The following is an 18,813-nucleotide window of genomic DNA, read 5'->3' as shown; positions in this document are numbered from 1 at the left end:
CGCCAGATACCAGACATCGGGTGGAGAGACAACAAAATGAAAGCAGGAAGCAACAACAAAAATAAGATGAGAGAATCAAGTGTGTAGCAGCACGCCTCATGTGTAAAGAAAGCCACGCCTCAATCACCTTGCCTCTTAAAAGTAAATGGTCTACTATTACTAGTTGTCTACTCTACTACTATTTTTATTTTCATGATCATGACACTAAAAGTAGCAGACCAAAATTAACTCTAATTAATCCCTACCACTAGGCACGTAATAATTTTTATAAGTACTAATAATAATAATGTTCGGTCTACAAATAAACCTGTATCCGATGATATGGGACAACTACAATTCCAGGATAGGGATATTGATCTAGTCTTTATAGGATAATTTAACTATTCATTAAAGAGTAAAAAGCTTATAAGAAAAACAAATTTAGTCCTACAAAACAACTTAACCAGATGAATCAGTCATCAATATGGAAGCCTATTTGGTAGTTCGATTTCACATGAACAAATTAGTATCTCCATACCAAAAGAGTTAGGTAGTTCATTGGAACAAAAGACACAACTCACTTCCCAGAACAAAAGTTATTGCAAAAACAACAGATCTTACTGAATATAGGCGTATTCCGCAGAGCAAACAATCAAAATCCACATTTAAGTTGAACAACTAATGGTTCTTCTCTCTACAACAGGGAAAACGCTACACTCATCAATTCCACTAAACTGAAAACATCTTTGTCCCGTGTAAATTATTGGCCTATCTGAAGCTATACATACAGATCTTCTGATATTATCTAAAATGCTACCTTTTTATTTATCAAAACTTCAAAAGCTTACAGCAACAGCATGACTCTTCCTGTATAGGAGATGATAAGTGTTACCATTTTTAGCTGCATTATCATTATAGTGAGATCCTGCTATGGCATATCGTTAGATGTTGCTGTGCTTCCGTTACATACAGAATTTTGATTAGAGGCCAGTGGTTGCTCCTCGTTGGATGTGGAGATCTTGAAAGGTTTCTTGAATTGTACCAAGATCATGGTCATGTTGTCGCATCCTTCTCCACCCGTGGCTGGGGCCAAACATTTGTCCATCACTGTCTCACAAACAGCTGATAGCCTATTTTCCTGCACAAATAGTGTGACATCATTGATTTTTTACAAGCTAAAAAGCTGATTTTAACTGCAAACAGGATAAATAATGACACTTACATGTTTTAACTGTTTCCCAACGAAGTCCACGACTTCTTGGCTTGACATGCAATCCCTAATGCACAAGAAATACAGATATGAAATTCTAGTGTTATGATAGAAGTAATAACTAAAAAAGGGGTGCAAACAGGCCTCGAAAAGGTACTCACATCTAACATAAACTGAATTCCTACGTACAAGAAAATAACCACGTGGCAGAGAATTTCTAACTACACTGAAAAGATGCAAGTTCCACCTTCCTTGGTTGACTTCATCATTTTTCCTCTTTTGGTATGGAAACAACCATTTAACTTCAAAAAGACCAATAAAAACCCACACCAATATTTTCCCTCGTGGATCTTGTCAACCTACTAGCAAACAGTATGCAAATTCATGTACTCTAAGCCAGCAGTCTAACAACTCCGGAAGAAACATAAGCTGGTATTCCCCTAAAAATCATCGAATGATGGTTTCAAATACAGTTGACCAAATTGGGAAGATAAAATTAAAATGATACAATATACTTACCATATGCCATCACAAGCTAGAACAAGGAAATCATCATCATTGCAGAGCTCAACCTTGTTTGAGAAAAATTCGGAAAAAAAATGTTAATTACACAAATCATATCCTCAGCTAGAGAGGAACACATAAACTCTCAATTCTGATCAGTTATTAATTTAAGAAAAGCAATAATGCTTTCTTCAGAAACGACCTTTCATCTCACTGTACACACTACACAAAAAACATAATGTAGATCTTCCTCCACAAATTACATATTTATACAGATTCATAAGCCATTGAATTTACTTACAGTGCAGATATCAGGATTAGCAGTCACTATTTGTTTTTCAGCAGGCAATGATTTGTTCTGTTTCAGCTCCATGTCTCCTGAAATCATCAAATTGATCAGACCGGGAATAACACAAAGAGAAAAAAGGAAACTCGCTATAGTATATTTGAGAAAATGCAATATTTTTCAACTACCGATTGCTCTTGACATATTTAGAGTCCCGTTGACCCGTCCACACCGAACATATCCACCGGCATTTCTAATCCTTTCCTTTTCAGCTTGAAGGTCAGGCTTATGGTCACTAGACATATCATATGCCTGCATAACATTTTTTGTGCTTAATACAACTGTGCCTACTTAGAAGAAAGACATGCATCATGTACAATGATGCAAAATCACTCTTAACCTTCCCAGACGACAACATTTTGATGAAAGAAAATTTTCCTCTAGGATACGAAGACACACCAAAGATCTGCAAATTGCTGGGAATTAAATATCTTGGGCAGAAAAAGAGAACATGGAGTTTCTGCAAAACCATGAGAAAGAAAGGTTACATGCAGAAAGTTTTCTTCTGCAAAAGATCCCTCCTCTCCACATTCAAAATTTCCAAGAGGTCAAGAATAAGGTATTCAGTCCAAAATTTGTGAGCAGGCCACCAAGGGGTCAGGGGAAGTTCTCACTTTCTTCTCATAAATGAACCTTAAAATACTATCATGGAATATTATGAGGGTTGAATGATTTCACAAACCTCATCAAAACTCTCCTACTCAAGCGGAAATTGATATATGTTTCCCTTCAAGAAACAAATTGAGGTTTGGTCTCCTAGTTGGCTGGAAAATTACTCTTTGGTAGATGGACTGGTTATGTAACATTCATCTCTGAGGGTATTATTATACTGTAGGATAGGGGAATCTCGAGGGGAAATATAGATCTCAAAGGTCTTCACTCCATCTCCATTTCTCTGTCTGATTTAATACACAACTTCTCTTGGAACCTGACAGGAGTTTATGCTCCACAAAAAGACTGGCCCAGAATTTGCTATCGCTCGAGTTAACGTCTGCCAGGGGCTTATCGGAGGGACCTTGGGTTATTGGGGCTTAGAACTCTTTCTTTACATTTTTTTGGTGCAAGTTGCCTTAGCACAGGATGTAGATATTTTGTCAGACATGATTGAAGATAGCACAATTTGTAACTTCACTCTTTGCACTTGCTTGAAGTCGATCGTTTATCTAATACTATTTCTTTGTCATTATCATAAAGAAAATCCTGGACCAGAACATTCAACTGCTTCAAACATAAATGGTACCTGACCCTTCCGAGATAACACACAGCGAGAATCACCAGCGTTTGCTACAAGAAGTTGGACATTCTGAATGATTGCTATACAAGCTGTGCTTCCTGCAGATGGCCCACGGTAATCAGAGTTGGCCCCCTACATTGGAAAAAAAAAAAGAAGCAAAATGTTAAAAAAATTGAACTCTAGTATATTGATTAAAAATCGTTAGAAAATAAATTTTTAGAATCTTAATATTTATAACTATGAGCAGTCTATTGGAGTAATGAGACCACTGCAAAACTAGAAGTTCACAGTACTTTCTGTAACCTCTTATTGAGTCTTATACCCTTTATTTTTGGATAAATATATCTCAGACCTCTGAGAATAAAAAGACTTGAAAATAATATACCTGAAGATATTTTCAACACTTCTGTTTCTCATTCTTTCTTTTATTACAAATATATCGCGTCATTTGTAGGGGGGTGGGATTTGAAACGAGCACAAGCATTTAAAATGATTCAAAATAGATTTTCTTTAATCTAGAGTACTTCAATCCCAATTATGAACCAACATGGTTCAGTACAATGTTCAACAGAAGTCGGACAATGGCAAGAGTAGAATAACCTCCGTTCATGCTGCTAGAATGATAAAGATACTACGACATTTAATGGGAATTGATACTAGATTAACCAAAAGATCAAATTACATTCGCCTATGGGGCGGGGGCGGGGGGCGGGGGAGGGGGAGAAAGGTGATTGTTAAAGAACTAATTATGAATCATATAGAAGATACAATTCCTGTCATTGTATAGCATTTTCAGAAAAATCAACAACAAACACAGTGTGATCCCACAAGGAGTACATAAACTTCACCCCTACCTTGTGAGGTAGAGAATGGAGATTTCGATATACCCTCGGCTCAAAGAAAAAACTTGAAATAGGTTTAAAAAGTACAAGGTGAGAGAAGCTCTGATGAAATTACTAACCAAAAAAAAAAGAAAAGAGAGAAATATTGGTAGCAAAAATAGTAAGACAACAAAGAAAAAGAACAATAGTGATATAATTGATGAATAAGAGGATCCTGAAATAATAATGATAATACTAAAAAGGAGAAGAGGGAGCAGCTAAGGTACTCCAAGCGGAAAGAGAGAAATCGCTCAACTACCTGCTAACCTTTTACCCTAATCCTTGGTCTCCATGCTCTCCTATCTAGGGTCATGTCCTCGATGAGTTGAAGATATTCTATCTACTATCTATTCACCTCTCCCCAATTCTTCTTCGATCTACTTCTAACTCTCCTTAGGCCTATCACTATCAACCTCTCGCACCTCTTCACTAGGTCATTTCTGCTTATCTCCACAAGACAGAACCATCTTAGTCTTAGTCTTAGTCTTGCTTTCCTGATATTATCCACCACAGAGACCATTTCAACCTTGCCTAAATATTTCATTTCTAATCTTATCGCTCCTGATATAACCACACATCCATCAAAGTATCCTTATTACTGCTACTTCTTTCATCTTTTGAACGTGTGAGTACTTGACTGGCCAACACTTTGCTCCATACAAAATAGTTGGTGTAACAACTACTTTGTAGAACTTACTTTCCTCTAAATATGGGAGACACCATCGTACTACATAGATCATCAGATGCAAGCTTCAATTCCTTCTACTTTGCTCTAATACAATACGTAACATCATCATCTATCTTCCCGCTTCCTTGGATCCCTAATGCAACACCATCATTACTGAGAAGTGTTCCGTGAGAAGTGTTCCGAATTTCCCCCACGATTCTTACTCGGGTCTTGGAGCAAACATAACCTTAATCACTCTAATGTAAGCCACAAGTATGGTTCTCGACACCAAGCATCTCCATATAATGTCCCGTGGGACTTTAATTGCATGCCTTTAAAACTTGTCTACAAACTATGTAGGCCCAATAGGTACAATTCTCTTTTCTCTTCCTCCCTTCTACACAACATTTCTACATGGCATCAGAGCCAATTTTATTTTTTTTGATAATGGTAACTTTACTTCTATATATTCACAGGTATACTATAACCATAGTGTAGTACCCCTTCAAAAGTATTACAACTTGTAATTCAGTTCTGTGCCTTACAAAAAGTTAAAAACATCACAAATATCTTCTGTTTGAGCTAGTAGTTTTTGCTCACACCAAAAATAATAAAGGCCTAAACAATTCATTTTAAGATTCTGAATGTTGTTCTGTGTCCCCTCAAAGCACCTTTTGTTCCTCTCAATCCAATTTGACCACCAAATACATGCTGGGACGATCTTCCATTTTTCTTCCTTCTTGCTCACATTACCATCCATATTCCAGCATCTTAAGACGTCTGCAATGCTTCCAGCTTTCACCCGATTTATCCCTTTCCAACTGATGAACATCCTCCAAAGTTGATATGTCCATTTGCAGTGCAAAAAAAGATGGTTGATTGCCTCAGCTTTTTCCCCACATAAAAACAGCTAGCGGTTAGTTGGTGACCCCTTTTGTTCAGGTTATCATGAGTTAACACTGCTTCTTGACCAGAAGCCAGATGAAACAGTTAACTTTGTAGGGAATTTTCAGTTTCCATATCATCTTCGAAAGCCAATCTCTTTCCTTCACCACTTCTACATTTAGCTCCCTATATGCAGATCTGATAGAAAAATATTGTTTCTGTTCCATTCTAGTCTGCCCACTTCGTCAGTCAGATTGTTGAAACTTGCTACTGAGTTATAGAATTCTGTTATCCTCCCAATCTCCCAATCATTCAGATATCTCCTTAGATACAGATTCCATCCTTGTCCAGTCCACATCATGGCAACTGTGGCTTCTTGTTGCTGGCTTAGAGTGTATAGCTCCGGATGTTGTTGTTTCATTGTTAAAAGCCCTGCCTAAGCCCTGCCTACTTGTCATGCCAAAAAGAGGTTTTCTACCCATTTCCTATCCTCACCTTAGTTCTGATCTGCATCTTTGGCCAAAGATTCTTAATAGCTCTCCAGATTGAACATCCATAGGGTGTTATGACATTCTTAGTCATCCAATTATCTCCCATACCATACTTTGCAAGAATGGCTTCTTTCCACAACATTTCTTCTTCAGTAGCAAATTTCCACAACCATTTCATCATCAGGCTTTGATTCTGCTTTTTCTTATTCTTGATACTTGGACCTCCTGCTTTCTTGTTCACTAACAGCTCCTCCCACGTAACTAGGTGATATTTCTTCTTATCTTCATTCCCCTGCCATCCAAAATTCCATCTCAGGACATCTATTTACTTGCTGACACTAGAAGGCATCCGGAAAATGGATATCAAGTAGGAAGGTAATGTGTTTAATACACTGTTTACTAGGGTTAGTCTGCGTCCCCTGGAGAGGTGTTGACTCTTCCAATTTGTAAACCTCTTTGTACAAATTTCCACCACCCCGTTCCAAAATGTTGTGGATTTACTTTTAGCTCCCAAAGGCATTCCAAGGTATGTGGTAGGAAGTTCCCCTACTCTTCCTCCTAATTTACTTGCTAGAGCATCTATCTCACTGACTGTGTGAATAGGATATATAAAACTCTTCCCCCAGTTTATATGTAACCCAGATACTGTTTCAGAAATTATGAAGATGACCCTTAGTATCAGAACTTGTTCATCCTTTGTTTCACAAAATACTAAGGTGTTATCTGCATACTGTAAGTTAGTGAGTAAATTCTCAAAATTCCTTCTCTTCTCTTTTCTATAAAGGCAACTTGTTCATGTAAAACAATGTTCAGGAAAACATGGTTTTGATAGAACACTTTGTTTCACTGTTTCCTCAAGCAAAAAGTATCATTCAGCATTTGGTTGTACCATCTGTTTCACTATTCCCTCAGTGCAAACATATCATTCAACATTTGGTTGTAACATCTCACCTCAAAAATATTTCGACCCAAAGTCTATCATGTGCTTTCTGAAGCCCCTTTCACTTGTAGATAATTAATTCAACTTTTTGGAAGTTGACATTTAGCCATGACATTTGTGTTTGTGTGTTTAAACTTTAAGTGCAATATTATATTAAGTTGAAATAATGATCTGAAAGTGTATTTTAAGTGAAATTATCTAATATTCAACTTCCATTCAAAACATCATGTTTACAAACTTTTTTTAAGCAGAGTTCCTATCAAAACACAACTTGAACTTGTGATGCCCCTAATGAAGGGCGAGTCAAGCAGGACTATTAGGCTTCTAGGCTAGCAAGCTTCTAAGGTTGAGGTACACATGACAACTTAAAGAGAATCTCACAATAGAATGAGAGAAGAAAGTGAAGATCTTTATAAGGCATATTTCTAGTTCACACAGTACATGTACTTTTGAGGCTCGATTGGTGTAGCCTGCAAGACAAATTCATGCGGACCTAAGCCTAAGACGGCCAATACGTGTTATGGACTTGGTTCAGGAAAAATATGGTATCAAAGCTTGTACTCCCTCAGTACAATGGTGGAGAACCTCAGCATCCTCGCTGAGTCCCTAAGAAGGGTATATGTGATGCCCCTAATGAAGGTGGGTCGATGAGGCCAGGTCAAGTAGGACTGACAGGTTTTTAGGCTAGCAAGCTTCAAAAAATGAGGTGCCATGTTCTATGTCAGAATAAGGGAGGGGCCAATGAAGACATGACTCAAATTCACATGGTACGCATACTTTTGGGCCAATGTCTCAAAGCGAACAATACATGTCATAGACTTGGATTGTGAAATATGTAGTATTCAAACCATGTCCTTTGTCAGTACGATACTGTGGGCAAACCTTAAGAAGTATGTTGATTCCCCAAGGGAAGTATACGTGATGCCCCTGACAAAGGATTGGTTGATAAGGGCAGGACTGGCAAGCTTCAAAGATGAGATGCATATGACATCTTCCCATATCAAAATGGGGGAGGAAAGTGAAGTGTTTTATAAGGCATAGCTCAAGTTCACATAATACACACTCTTTTGGGACCCAATGCGGTGTAGCACAAAAGAAAAATTCAACTTGGCCTAGGCCCAATTTGGACAATACGTGCTATGAACTTGAGTCATGACAGAGCTTTTAAAATTTCTTTTCAACTTCACAGTCTTCATCAAGTTCAACTCAATTTTTTGTCAAAACATATTTAGCCTAAAAATGTTGTCGTTACACTATTTCAATGGACATTATTTTTTAGGATTGATATATATATTTAGCCCCCCCCCCCCCACACACACACACAAGGAACTTCTTTTCACGAAATCCCTACTACACAAAAATTGTTCAAACTGGTAAATGTGTATTTCTCAGCATTAAGGACATGTTGTAGACCATCAGAAAGTGTTAGATACAGAAAAAACAAAGAGAAAAGAAGATACTTGGATCTTGAAAAAAAAGAGAAAAGAACATACTGGGATCTTGATAAATCTACAAAATGATCTAGATCCTCTAAACCTACTTCTTTACACCAAAAATAGAAAGATCCTATACAATGGAATGAATGGAATTGTTTCTATAAAACATCTCCTATTTCTTTCTCTCCAAACTGTCCACCAATGCATTGTGGAATAGTTCTCCACCACTTCATTTGGTTTTGCTACCTCCTCTTTTCATCCAGCAGCTAAGCAATCTGGAGTATGCTCAGAGGCATAGCCTAACTTGTCTCTGCTGATATTGAGGATAAGGACCAAAGTTGTGCTGTGAATGTGCAGTGTAAAAACAGATGGCTATTGGTTTTATCTGTCTCTTTGCACATGAAACACCTGAAAACTATGGTAGCCTCTTTATTCTTCAACACTTCTTGTGTCAGGCATGCTCTTCATACCATCTTATCTTCCTCCACCATAGCTCTCCTCTCTACTCACCATAAACTATATTCTTGAACTCCAAGAGAAAAAAACCAGAATTGCTCCGTTCTCCTCCTCGCTACTGACAGTCAGATCTTTCATCAGGAAACAACAATTTTAGAGCATACATATTCATCTTCTTCCTCCATCACTGAAGAAAAGCTTCACCAGCCGGCCCTCCATTTTCTTCTCCTCCTTTATTTTTTGAGAAAGGTAACAGTATTATAAATCTTCAGCACAAAGACTATACAGGAAACCATATTTTAAAGTTCAAAACAAGCAAAAGTATACATTCTTCCTTTCAAGGATCCAATAATATCTAACAGGGAAACTACATCTTGTAAGAGTTCTTCTTTACTTCAAAAATGAAAAGTAAAAAAGGCAGTTCATCTTAAATTTCTGGATAGAGTTATTTCTTCCTTCAAAACATCTCAAGTTCCTACCGTCCACCAGATACTTGAAGCAATTGCATTCCACCATGTCTTCTTCCCCACAGTCCCTCTCATGTTGTTCCAGAATATTAATAGTTCTCCAGTAGCCACTGGCATGACGTATTTGATCTCTTTCATGCTTTAAAAAATTGTCATAACCCTCTGTTACCTCAAAAGGTAGGAATACGTGGTAAACACTTTCTGAATCCTTCCCACATAGATAACATTTTGAGCACAACTGTGCTCCCCTCTCCTCAGGTGACCATGTGTGAGGCTTGCTTCCTTCGTACAAGCCTTTCCTTCTCTTATCCTTCAACTTAAAAACTATATTTCCGATCAAAAGATCAACCTAGAACCACCGCCAGAGTACTCCACAACACCCATGACCAGACCATGATAATCATGAGAGGAAATCGGCAATTCACAAATATTAAATGCAGATAAAGAAAAGAAAAGCCTTGCAACTGAATCTTCAACGTCATGACCAGTTATGCCCTTTTAGATGATTCCATACGATCACATTCATAATAGAACATGATGACTGACTTAGGGGGCGTTTGGCTTGGCTTTTTTTAAGTAGCCTATAAGCTAAAAGCTAAAACCCATAAGTTGATCTTACCCTACTCTTGGCTTTTAGCTTATCTTTGTACTTCTTTTTATCTAAAGAGAGGTGCTTCAAATCTCTGTCTTTCCCAAACACCTCCAAAAAAAAAAAAAAAAACTTAAAAGCTACATAAATAAGCCAATCCAGACACCTCTTAGACATGCTATGGCATGGCAACCTGGAGTAAGATGCAGGAAATTACAAATTGAAGTGCTCAAAAGATGAAAAGTTCTTCCAAAATTTTGACGTCGGTCTTCAATTTATTTACGACGAATAGGACCCTAAAATTCATTGATAGAAGAAAGAATGTGTGTATAGCAACAAACAAGTGTATGGCACCTTGACTTGTAGCTATAGGTCGACACAAAAAATAAAGGTCGTGACAGATACCTCCTCTGAAGACCCACCATCTGTTTGCCCCTTGGATTCACCATATTTGGGAGGAGATATCAAACCCTCTATCATGTTCTTAGCTTGGTCCTTTTCTGCCATCAAAGAGGCTAATTCTCTCTGACCTGTTTGGCCACACATCATCTCGTCCATTCTGAATGAAATACCCATAAGGTCAGACTAATAAACGAAGAGACAAGAAGCTCATAACACTGAAAAAAACTATGATAACAACATGGAAAACCCCTTTTAAAGTAAAAGCCACAACAAATTTCCACATTAACACTCTCATATTGAAAAATTATGGTAGAAAAGTTCAAGAGCAACAGCTAGTTGTTTAACGACAACAACCCACCCAGTATGATCCCACATTGTGGTGTCTGGGGAGGGTGGGGTGTTAGCAGACAGAGACTACCCTGCCTTTTAGGAGTAGAGAGGTTGTTCCCAACAAACCCCCGCTAAAGAAAACGTGGAAAAGAAAATGTTTGACAAGTGCAAAAGTAAAACAGCTAGTTGTTAACATGCAATATCTGGAGGACTCAAAGGGCTAATGCTAGAAACATTATTAGCAATGAAAATGCTCAATTTTGATCAAGGGGACAGCTTAATCATCATCATTAATCGGAAGAAATCTCATAAAAGTACAAAAATATAAGCCCATCCCAACATGCCTCATACTTTCTTAGATCAAAAAGCTCAGCTACTTGAATATGCAATTGTCCTTGCTCAGAATCTCTGGCTGATGAGAACACGAAAATCACACGAGAACGAAACCTTCCAGCTTCCTTGTGTAGACTAGGTCAATGATACATTGCGGCACAAAGATGAAAAGTGAAATTAAATTTGAAAAGACTAGGACTGAGGCGACCTGAGAAAAGCATGCCGAGTAGAAGTGTCTATATCCCCAGCTGAGTATGCTTCATGATTAAGAACCTCTTGATGAAGAAACTTGGCACAAAATTTAGAAACTTCATCCCCTACAAAATGGAAGACCTTATTAAGTGTTAATACGGGGTCTAAGCAAAATGTGACTACAGCAAGCTACTTAATAAAGTAAACAATGGAATGGAACTGGAAACTGTTCCCTCAACATAGTTGCAATTATGAGGAGATAAAATTGTTTTGAAATCCAGCAGTATTGTTTGAAGGAAGTAATCATACATTGTAAGTGATCCCCCTACTTGGTAGGCTAGAAGGACAGGTGATAAATATCCAGGAAGTAGACAAGTAAAGCTGGCTCAGACAAGGATGGTAAATACTCAACGAAAGAAGGCTATGCAAACTCATATGGTTCTAAAGAAGAACTTGATAACTGGTCATGGAATGGAAGACTAAGCTCCCAACAAAGATCATATGCTTCAGCTGGACAGCCCTTCATGAAGCCTGCCTCACTCAAGATGACCTTAAGAAAAGAAAATTTCAGATTGCCAATAGATGTTACATGAGCCAACAGAACCTTGAGTCAAACAACCATCTATCTGTATATTATACAGTCACTGCTGACTTATGGAATACGTTTTTGTCTATATTTGGTATTAATTAGGTATTGACACATAGAACCAAAGAGGCCTTTGACTGCAGTTGCAATTGGAGAGTTGATAAGTCCATCAAGCATTCAAGGCAATCTTTTTTTGTTGGTACCTGCTAGTATCTTTTGCTGTGTATGGTCATAGAGGAACAACAGATGCTTTGAAGGTTTATCAACTCCAAATCACTCCCTTAGGGCCAGATGTTTTTTGTATCTGTTAGTTGGCATCTTTCACCGATAGATTCCCCTGAGAACTTTTTGAGCTTTGTTAGCTCCCTAGTACTAGTTTAGTCTTTTTGTAATTGAGCTAATGATGTTTTGCCATCTTCCTAACTTTTTTACTATTCTGCATCATCTTGATGCCCGCAATAAAAATTTCTTATTACTTCGCCAAAAAAGAAAGTGAGGAGACGCAGAATTTCCTGGTCTCATTGCCTCAAAATAAATTTAAAATTTTGTGTCATAAATCTGAGCTGTTTCTCAACTAAGAATTATTGAGAATAACCTGAAAGAGACCCTGTTCAAGAAAATGATAATCTGTAGAGGACTGTGGAAGACATGGCCTATGAAGACTCACTGAAGAACAAAAAAATTCGAGATGCAGCAAGAAATGTGAAAAAAGGGATCTCAAACTACTACTATTTGTAGCTAACATAGATTTCTGTGATGGATACAGAGCTTTGGCACATACTGAAACAACTAAAAAAGAAAATGAGGAAAGAGAACGGAGACATGTCAATCGAGACCCTATCCTCTCAAAACTTATTTGAGAGTTTAAGATTACTGACAATATTGCAATTGGAAAGGGTCTTAACATATCCGACTTAAGAAGAAATCTGTTTCAAAATAATCAAAGTTGACACTCAATATCTATATGGATAATACTTCATTTGGATTTCAATATACTGAAAGTGATAAAAAAGAAGACAATAGAATTACATTCAGTAAATTGCAGAGAAATAAAGTCACTCGATAGCTATCTGAAACAACGGAGGTGGTGCCTATTAGCAGAGCCCTAAAATATTAAAATAAGTAAAACAGAAGAGCTTTCATCAGCCTTTTAGGGCCAGGAATTGAAAGAAGTGCCATGTTGAGAAACCAGATAGGGAAATAAGGAAAAATGGGTCATGGAAGATGCTCTCAGTACTAGTTAGGACCAGGAACATGAACTACCAAGTTCAATAGAAAACATGACGATCAGTTCTTCTTCTTCACTAAAAGGAAGAAGTGACTCACTTTTATGAGAACTTTCTCCATCGAGAGAAGAGCATGTGCGGATTTCGACACAAAACCTAGAGGACCATTTTTGGGTGAATAAAGTTAACAGAAGTTAGTAATAAGAACTGGTCCACTATAGGAAATAACGGTGAAGGCATTCAACACCAGGAAATGGCCTGAGGACAAGTTGCTACGGGAAAACACTTCACTTTAATCAACGTCAAGTTTATGATAAGAAGAACGTTCATGAAAAGTTCTGATTCATTTGGAATTGCATGAACATGCAAGATGTAACTATTTCATAGCATCATCATCCATGTCCAAATTATTTTTATAACTTTGTTGGAGCTGGGGACCTCTTGGAGGGTGAAAGAATGACAAGCTAAAGATTGTTCTCGCAAGAGGTTCATGATGTATAACGGGAAGGCAGATCACAGAAAGTAAATGGAATTGAGCAACTGAAAATGTAAAACGGCATAACCACTGTCCTGGGACAAGATACGGCAATTGAAGAGCTGTTAAAAAATCGACAATAACCCTCTCGTAAGATATTAAAGAACCATGGAATGAGAGGACATCCAACTTCCAAGGAGAAAGTGAAGGATAAACAGATACTGAAGTTTAAATTTCTTCTTCTTTTCTTTTTACTTCTTTAAAATACGCTTACACACATGGTCATACGCTTTTCCCTGTTTTTGGATGACATTGATGAGATGAGATTTCTATAAACAATTGCACCAATGTAATTATATGTCTACAATACAACAAAGAAACATATTTAACAAACCATTAAAGTGACTTCCTGCTTCAATGCAGGGAAAACTTGAAAAGAAAAGAAGATGTAAAGCAACTATACAAATATACATGACACATGCAGTCAAAAGATAGAAATTCCTCAATTTCGTCATATCTGTAACTAAAACATTACCAGATCTCAAAGTTTCAGCGAAGTAGAAAAGAGAACTAAACATTATCTTCAAGAAAAAACTTTGGTCAGTAAAAACATGGGAACCAAAAGCTCATATGTTGCCCAAAAGAGAAAGAATGATAGTAAAAACATAAGTATCAAATATCAAGTGCCACCTAATATGCATACTCAAACAAAGACCAGCATTGTTAGCAAAAGAAAGTTATAAAGTCCTGTATCAGAAGAGTAAGATTCTTACCTCCATGTCCATCATAAACACCAAAGAAGGAAGTGGAAGAGTCCAAATTTGGATGAACTGCATGCTATATAAAATCTCAAATCAGCATTTTTGTTCACCGCAATTCCTAAGCATGATCTTACGACACTGAGTAATAAAATGAAGCCAAAGCTACTTGGGAGTCGCCATCATGTCAGATAAATAATAAATTGGCAAAGCACGATGGCTAAAAGGGATGAATAATGACGATATGAATATCTAAAAAAAGGCATAGGAACCATCATACATAAGTTTAGAGATTACAGAAGCACACATGCATGCACTTACAGCATCTTCCATGGTTGCACGCCATCCTTGCATTGATGACAAGCCATATCTTAGTCTGTCATTCTCACCATCCTCCGACACTTTTTCAGTTTTTGGACTACTCAAATATATTCCCATCTTCACCTGCATATAGAAACCATACAATAAACATATTTACATGCACAATCAACACTATAAATTTAACCTTTAGTAAATAAATAAATGCTTATATATAATATAGAAAATACACAAACTCGATAGATACATCACACAATACAAGTTAAGCACATACAATGGAGAAAATAGCTAAATATACAAACTTAATTCTTCTTTTGTGTCATACTCATTTTATCTAGTGTAGAATGCCTACAAAAACAGAGAATCACAACAGAATTGATTTGTTTACAGAAGAAATAATTACTTATTGCAAGAAAAACTTTTATGTAAGTAAATTTCTATATTTACACAGACAAGTTCACTATATTCAAAATTAGGATTATTCAAATTAATACATAATAAAATGAAAAATTACAAAATTTGTTACCAGTACAAAGATCGATCGATAAAATAGGAAAATAGAAATGAATCAAAAAAGGGAAATATTGTGCGTTAGGGTTTGAAAGAAAACTTACTCTCCAATGCCGAAGTCGGTGAAATGATTAGAGATCGTTTAGCGGCCAATCGGCGGTGCATGACACTACTTTTTCATGCTATTTTATTTTTCTTTTTGCCTTTTCATCTAAATATTATCTGTAAAATATTTCATAGGTATAATATATAATTAATTATTATTATAAAATTAGAATATTATTAAATTGTAATGAAAAATTATCCTATATCCTGTAGTCCAAGCACGCCGTTTTTGAAATTTTAGCGCCGTAGCACACATTTCGTACTGGAAAACTTACCTATCGCTATCATATATACTAAATTTAATTTTTAAAAAGAATAATAATCACATATATTATTATTTTGATATTTTATATGGTATATTTTAAAAGATACAATTGAATAAACAAATTTCTTAAAATTAGAATTAATTAATTATATTTACATATAAACACTAAAACTAATGGCCCGATTGCAACTAATAATTTTTGTCTCTCGTTAATTGTTTTCCTTTACCAGTCCTCTACTCCAACATTATCTCTAATCCCTCACGCCCTCCTCCATTTCTCTCCCTTAATTAGGAACAATTCATATTGGCACAACTAATTAAGGATAAACGTCGAAATGTTATCATCGAGTATGGAGATATATATATGCAAAAATTATCATCGATCGTTTTTTCAGTTTTAACATCGCTAATGCTACATTTGACTATAGAAGGAGGAGGATAAGATACACGTTTTTGGATATATGTATTCGAGATACATGTTTTGGATATAACATATGAAATTGAAATTTGATATTTCAAATTTAACTAGATACATATTTCTTTAAAGTTCAATTGTATAAACTTTTACAAATTAGATTGTGAGATATATGCTCGAGATACATGTATTATTTATGGCGAGATTCATGTATCCAACAATTTTTATAGTTTTTATAAATATTGATACATGTATTTGAGATGGAGTTGATGTTTCTCTAAAGTTCAATTGTATATATTTTTACAAATTAGGTTGCGAGATATATGCTTGAGATACATGTATCATTAATGACGAGATACATCATCCGACCTTTTAGAAGTTGGTGTAGGATTCATGCTTACAATTGTAAGGAGATGCCTCAACAATACTGTGATTGACTATTTGAAAAATAAATTCGATCCAAACTTTCAATACAAAGGAATAAATAGATGAAGAAGATGAAGAGTACAATACATAATTAGTTGATTTTATGATTTCATTATCTAAGGAATTACAGTTGGTATTAAGGATCCTGTAAATCTGTTGAGTTGTTAATTAGTCATCAATTAATTTTTTAATTAAGGAAATAAGTTCACTCCCTTTAATTCATATTAATAAATTATATGTTTCGGCTTTAAAAATGTTGGAGGCATGTATCTCGTCATTAATACATATATTTTGAGGCCAAAATATGGTATAAAATAATATTATGAACTATCAGGATTTCTAGTAATTAAAATTTATAGTAGCCAGATTTATGTAATATGCCTTATTTGAAAATATGTATCTCACTCGTCTCTCTTCCTATTTTAGTGTATCTGGTAATAAAAATACATGTATCTCAATGTATTTTCCTCAACATAGGGTAGGAAATTCTTAATTAGTGATAAGATATGTAATATTTTGAAAACATAGATGATAATAGTATATATGTTAATAGAATATGTCTAATTATCTAGTTTCTCGAAATTTCAGAATTTAATATTAAATTTTAATGTTATATGTAGAAATAATATTGAATTCAATTAAACTCGATATGGCACATTAATACGCTCATTTATGTACTAATATCATTTTTATTCCAATATTCTTTTATTATTTGATCAAATTAGTATTTCAAAATAAAATTAAAATATTGAGCTACTTTTTCCAATTTGAGTTTAAAATAAGCTTTTGTAAAGAAAATTATTGATGTGGACTAATCAACTACTATTATATTAACTAGTATACGTATTCGCGCATTGTGCAAATATTTTAAAATATGATTATGTTTTAGATTAAAATAATTAATAAGACGCATTTAGTAATGTATATTTAAAAATAAATAAATATCTAACTTATTTATTCGAGCAAATTAAATTTTCATTATTATTACACAATTTAATTTTATATAATATTAAAATATTACATTTTATAAATTGTTTTTTGATTATTTTACATTGATATAAACTATACGATATTTTAATTCAAAAGTTAATAATAATAAAATCAAATTCCATTCTGCTACCTATACGTTCATTACTTCATTTTCTTCCAAAAGCCTCCGTTGTTTCTATATAAGTTTTTCGTCATTCAATCGCCATTGACCTTCAATAGATATGAATCTATTAAAATTAACAAAAATAGATCATCACTATCAAATCATTGGGTAAAACTTTCTAAAAAAATTTAAACATTGCATACAAAAATTATTTTGAAACTTTAAAATAATTTTATAAATTTATTTTGAAACTTTAAAAAGTGTTGTGGTAAAAAGAATATAATTTGCATATAACTTCGATATAATTTTAAATGATATTTTAATATTTTACTATGTTAAAAGAAACACTATCCGTATAAATATAATTTTTTTCAATTAATCAAGTTTTAGAGTTTGTGTGTGAATGGAAATTTAATGAGGAATTTTAAAACTGCCAATTTATATTTTTGTTTTTAATTAAATAAAAAAAAATTAATCTGATTCGCATAAAGCTCTATCTCAAGCATTCTGTGTGACGATCAATGAATCAAACGTTGTTATGCAGAAATAAAAATCCTCCATGAAGCAAGTCGAGCGTGCGTCTGGTTGAGATAAATGACACACCATATTCAGGAAATGTGTGGTTTTTCCTTGAAAAAAAATATGCCAACCACAATGTACGAAGATTGAAGACATTATTGCAAGAAATTAAGTGACGTTTTAATCAGGGGAGTACAATACGCGTTGCACTCTTTTTCCCTTGATCGAGGTTTTTCCCCCATTGAATTTTCCTGGCAAGTTTTTAATGAGGCAACAAATAATGCATATCAAAAGATATGTGTACTCTTTTTCCTCCACTAGAATTTTTTTCTTACACGGTTTTTTCTAGTAAGGTTTTAACGAGGCACAATATCTATGGACATCCAAGGGGGAGTGTTATAAATCCATTAAAAGAGTGGATAGTCCATAAAGTAAGTATATGAACAACTATCCATATTCACTAGGTTTCATGAACCTTTTTGGATAAGAATGTAACTATTTATGATGATACTTAATATGGTGACTTTTGGAGTGATTTCTCAACCTATAAATAGGGTTGTTCATTCACTATTGTATGATATACAGATGAGACTTACATATACTTGAATAAGAAGAAAATTCCTCTTCTTCTATCTACTTCTCTTGTCTTCTTCTCTTTATGATTATATTCTTATAGCTTGATTTTATAACATGTTCATATATTTTTTTAAATAAATTTTAAATTATTATTTAAAACAAATCGAAACATAAATAGAATAAGTTTTAGAACTTCCCA

At 35.0% G+C, this 18,813-nt stretch overlaps 1 protein-coding gene across 2 annotated transcripts; it reads right to left on the bottom strand.

The window, feature by feature from the left end:
- Positions 1-575: 575 nt before the first annotated feature.
- On the bottom strand, positions 576-15,496 carry LOC101256659 (probable protein phosphatase 2C 60). Of its 2 annotated transcripts, XR_011213504.1 has the most exons (12): positions 15,320-15,456; positions 14,709-14,831; positions 14,403-14,466; positions 11,359-11,467; positions 10,491-10,644; positions 3,280-3,405; positions 2,168-2,291; positions 1,995-2,071; positions 1,709-1,761; positions 1,351-1,629; positions 1,202-1,256; positions 576-1,117 (listed from the first exon to the last, which is right to left on the bottom strand). XR_011213504.1 is itself a non-coding variant. In XM_004252253.5 (11 exons), exons 2-11 carry the CDS (start codon positions 14,823-14,825, stop codon positions 908-910), a joined length of 1,089 nt encoding a protein of 362 aa, XP_004252301.1. In that variant the 5' UTR covers positions 14,826-14,831; positions 15,320-15,496; the 3' UTR covers positions 576-907. The 2 variants fall into 2 exon arrangements, 1 of the variants encoding a protein (XP_004252301.1); XM_004252253.5 differs by lacking the exon at positions 1,351-1,629 and having other exon boundaries at positions 15,320-15,496.
- Positions 15,497-18,813: the final 3,317 nt, after the last annotated feature.

The sequence above is a fragment of the Solanum lycopersicum genome, chromosome 12 (assembly GCF_036512215.1).
Source record: "Solanum lycopersicum chromosome 12, SLM_r2.1".
Taxonomy (NCBI): domain Eukaryota; kingdom Viridiplantae; phylum Streptophyta; class Magnoliopsida; order Solanales; family Solanaceae; genus Solanum; species Solanum lycopersicum.
The sequence above is the reverse complement of the archived record's forward strand: the minus strand, read 5'-3'. Positions and strand labels throughout refer to the sequence as shown.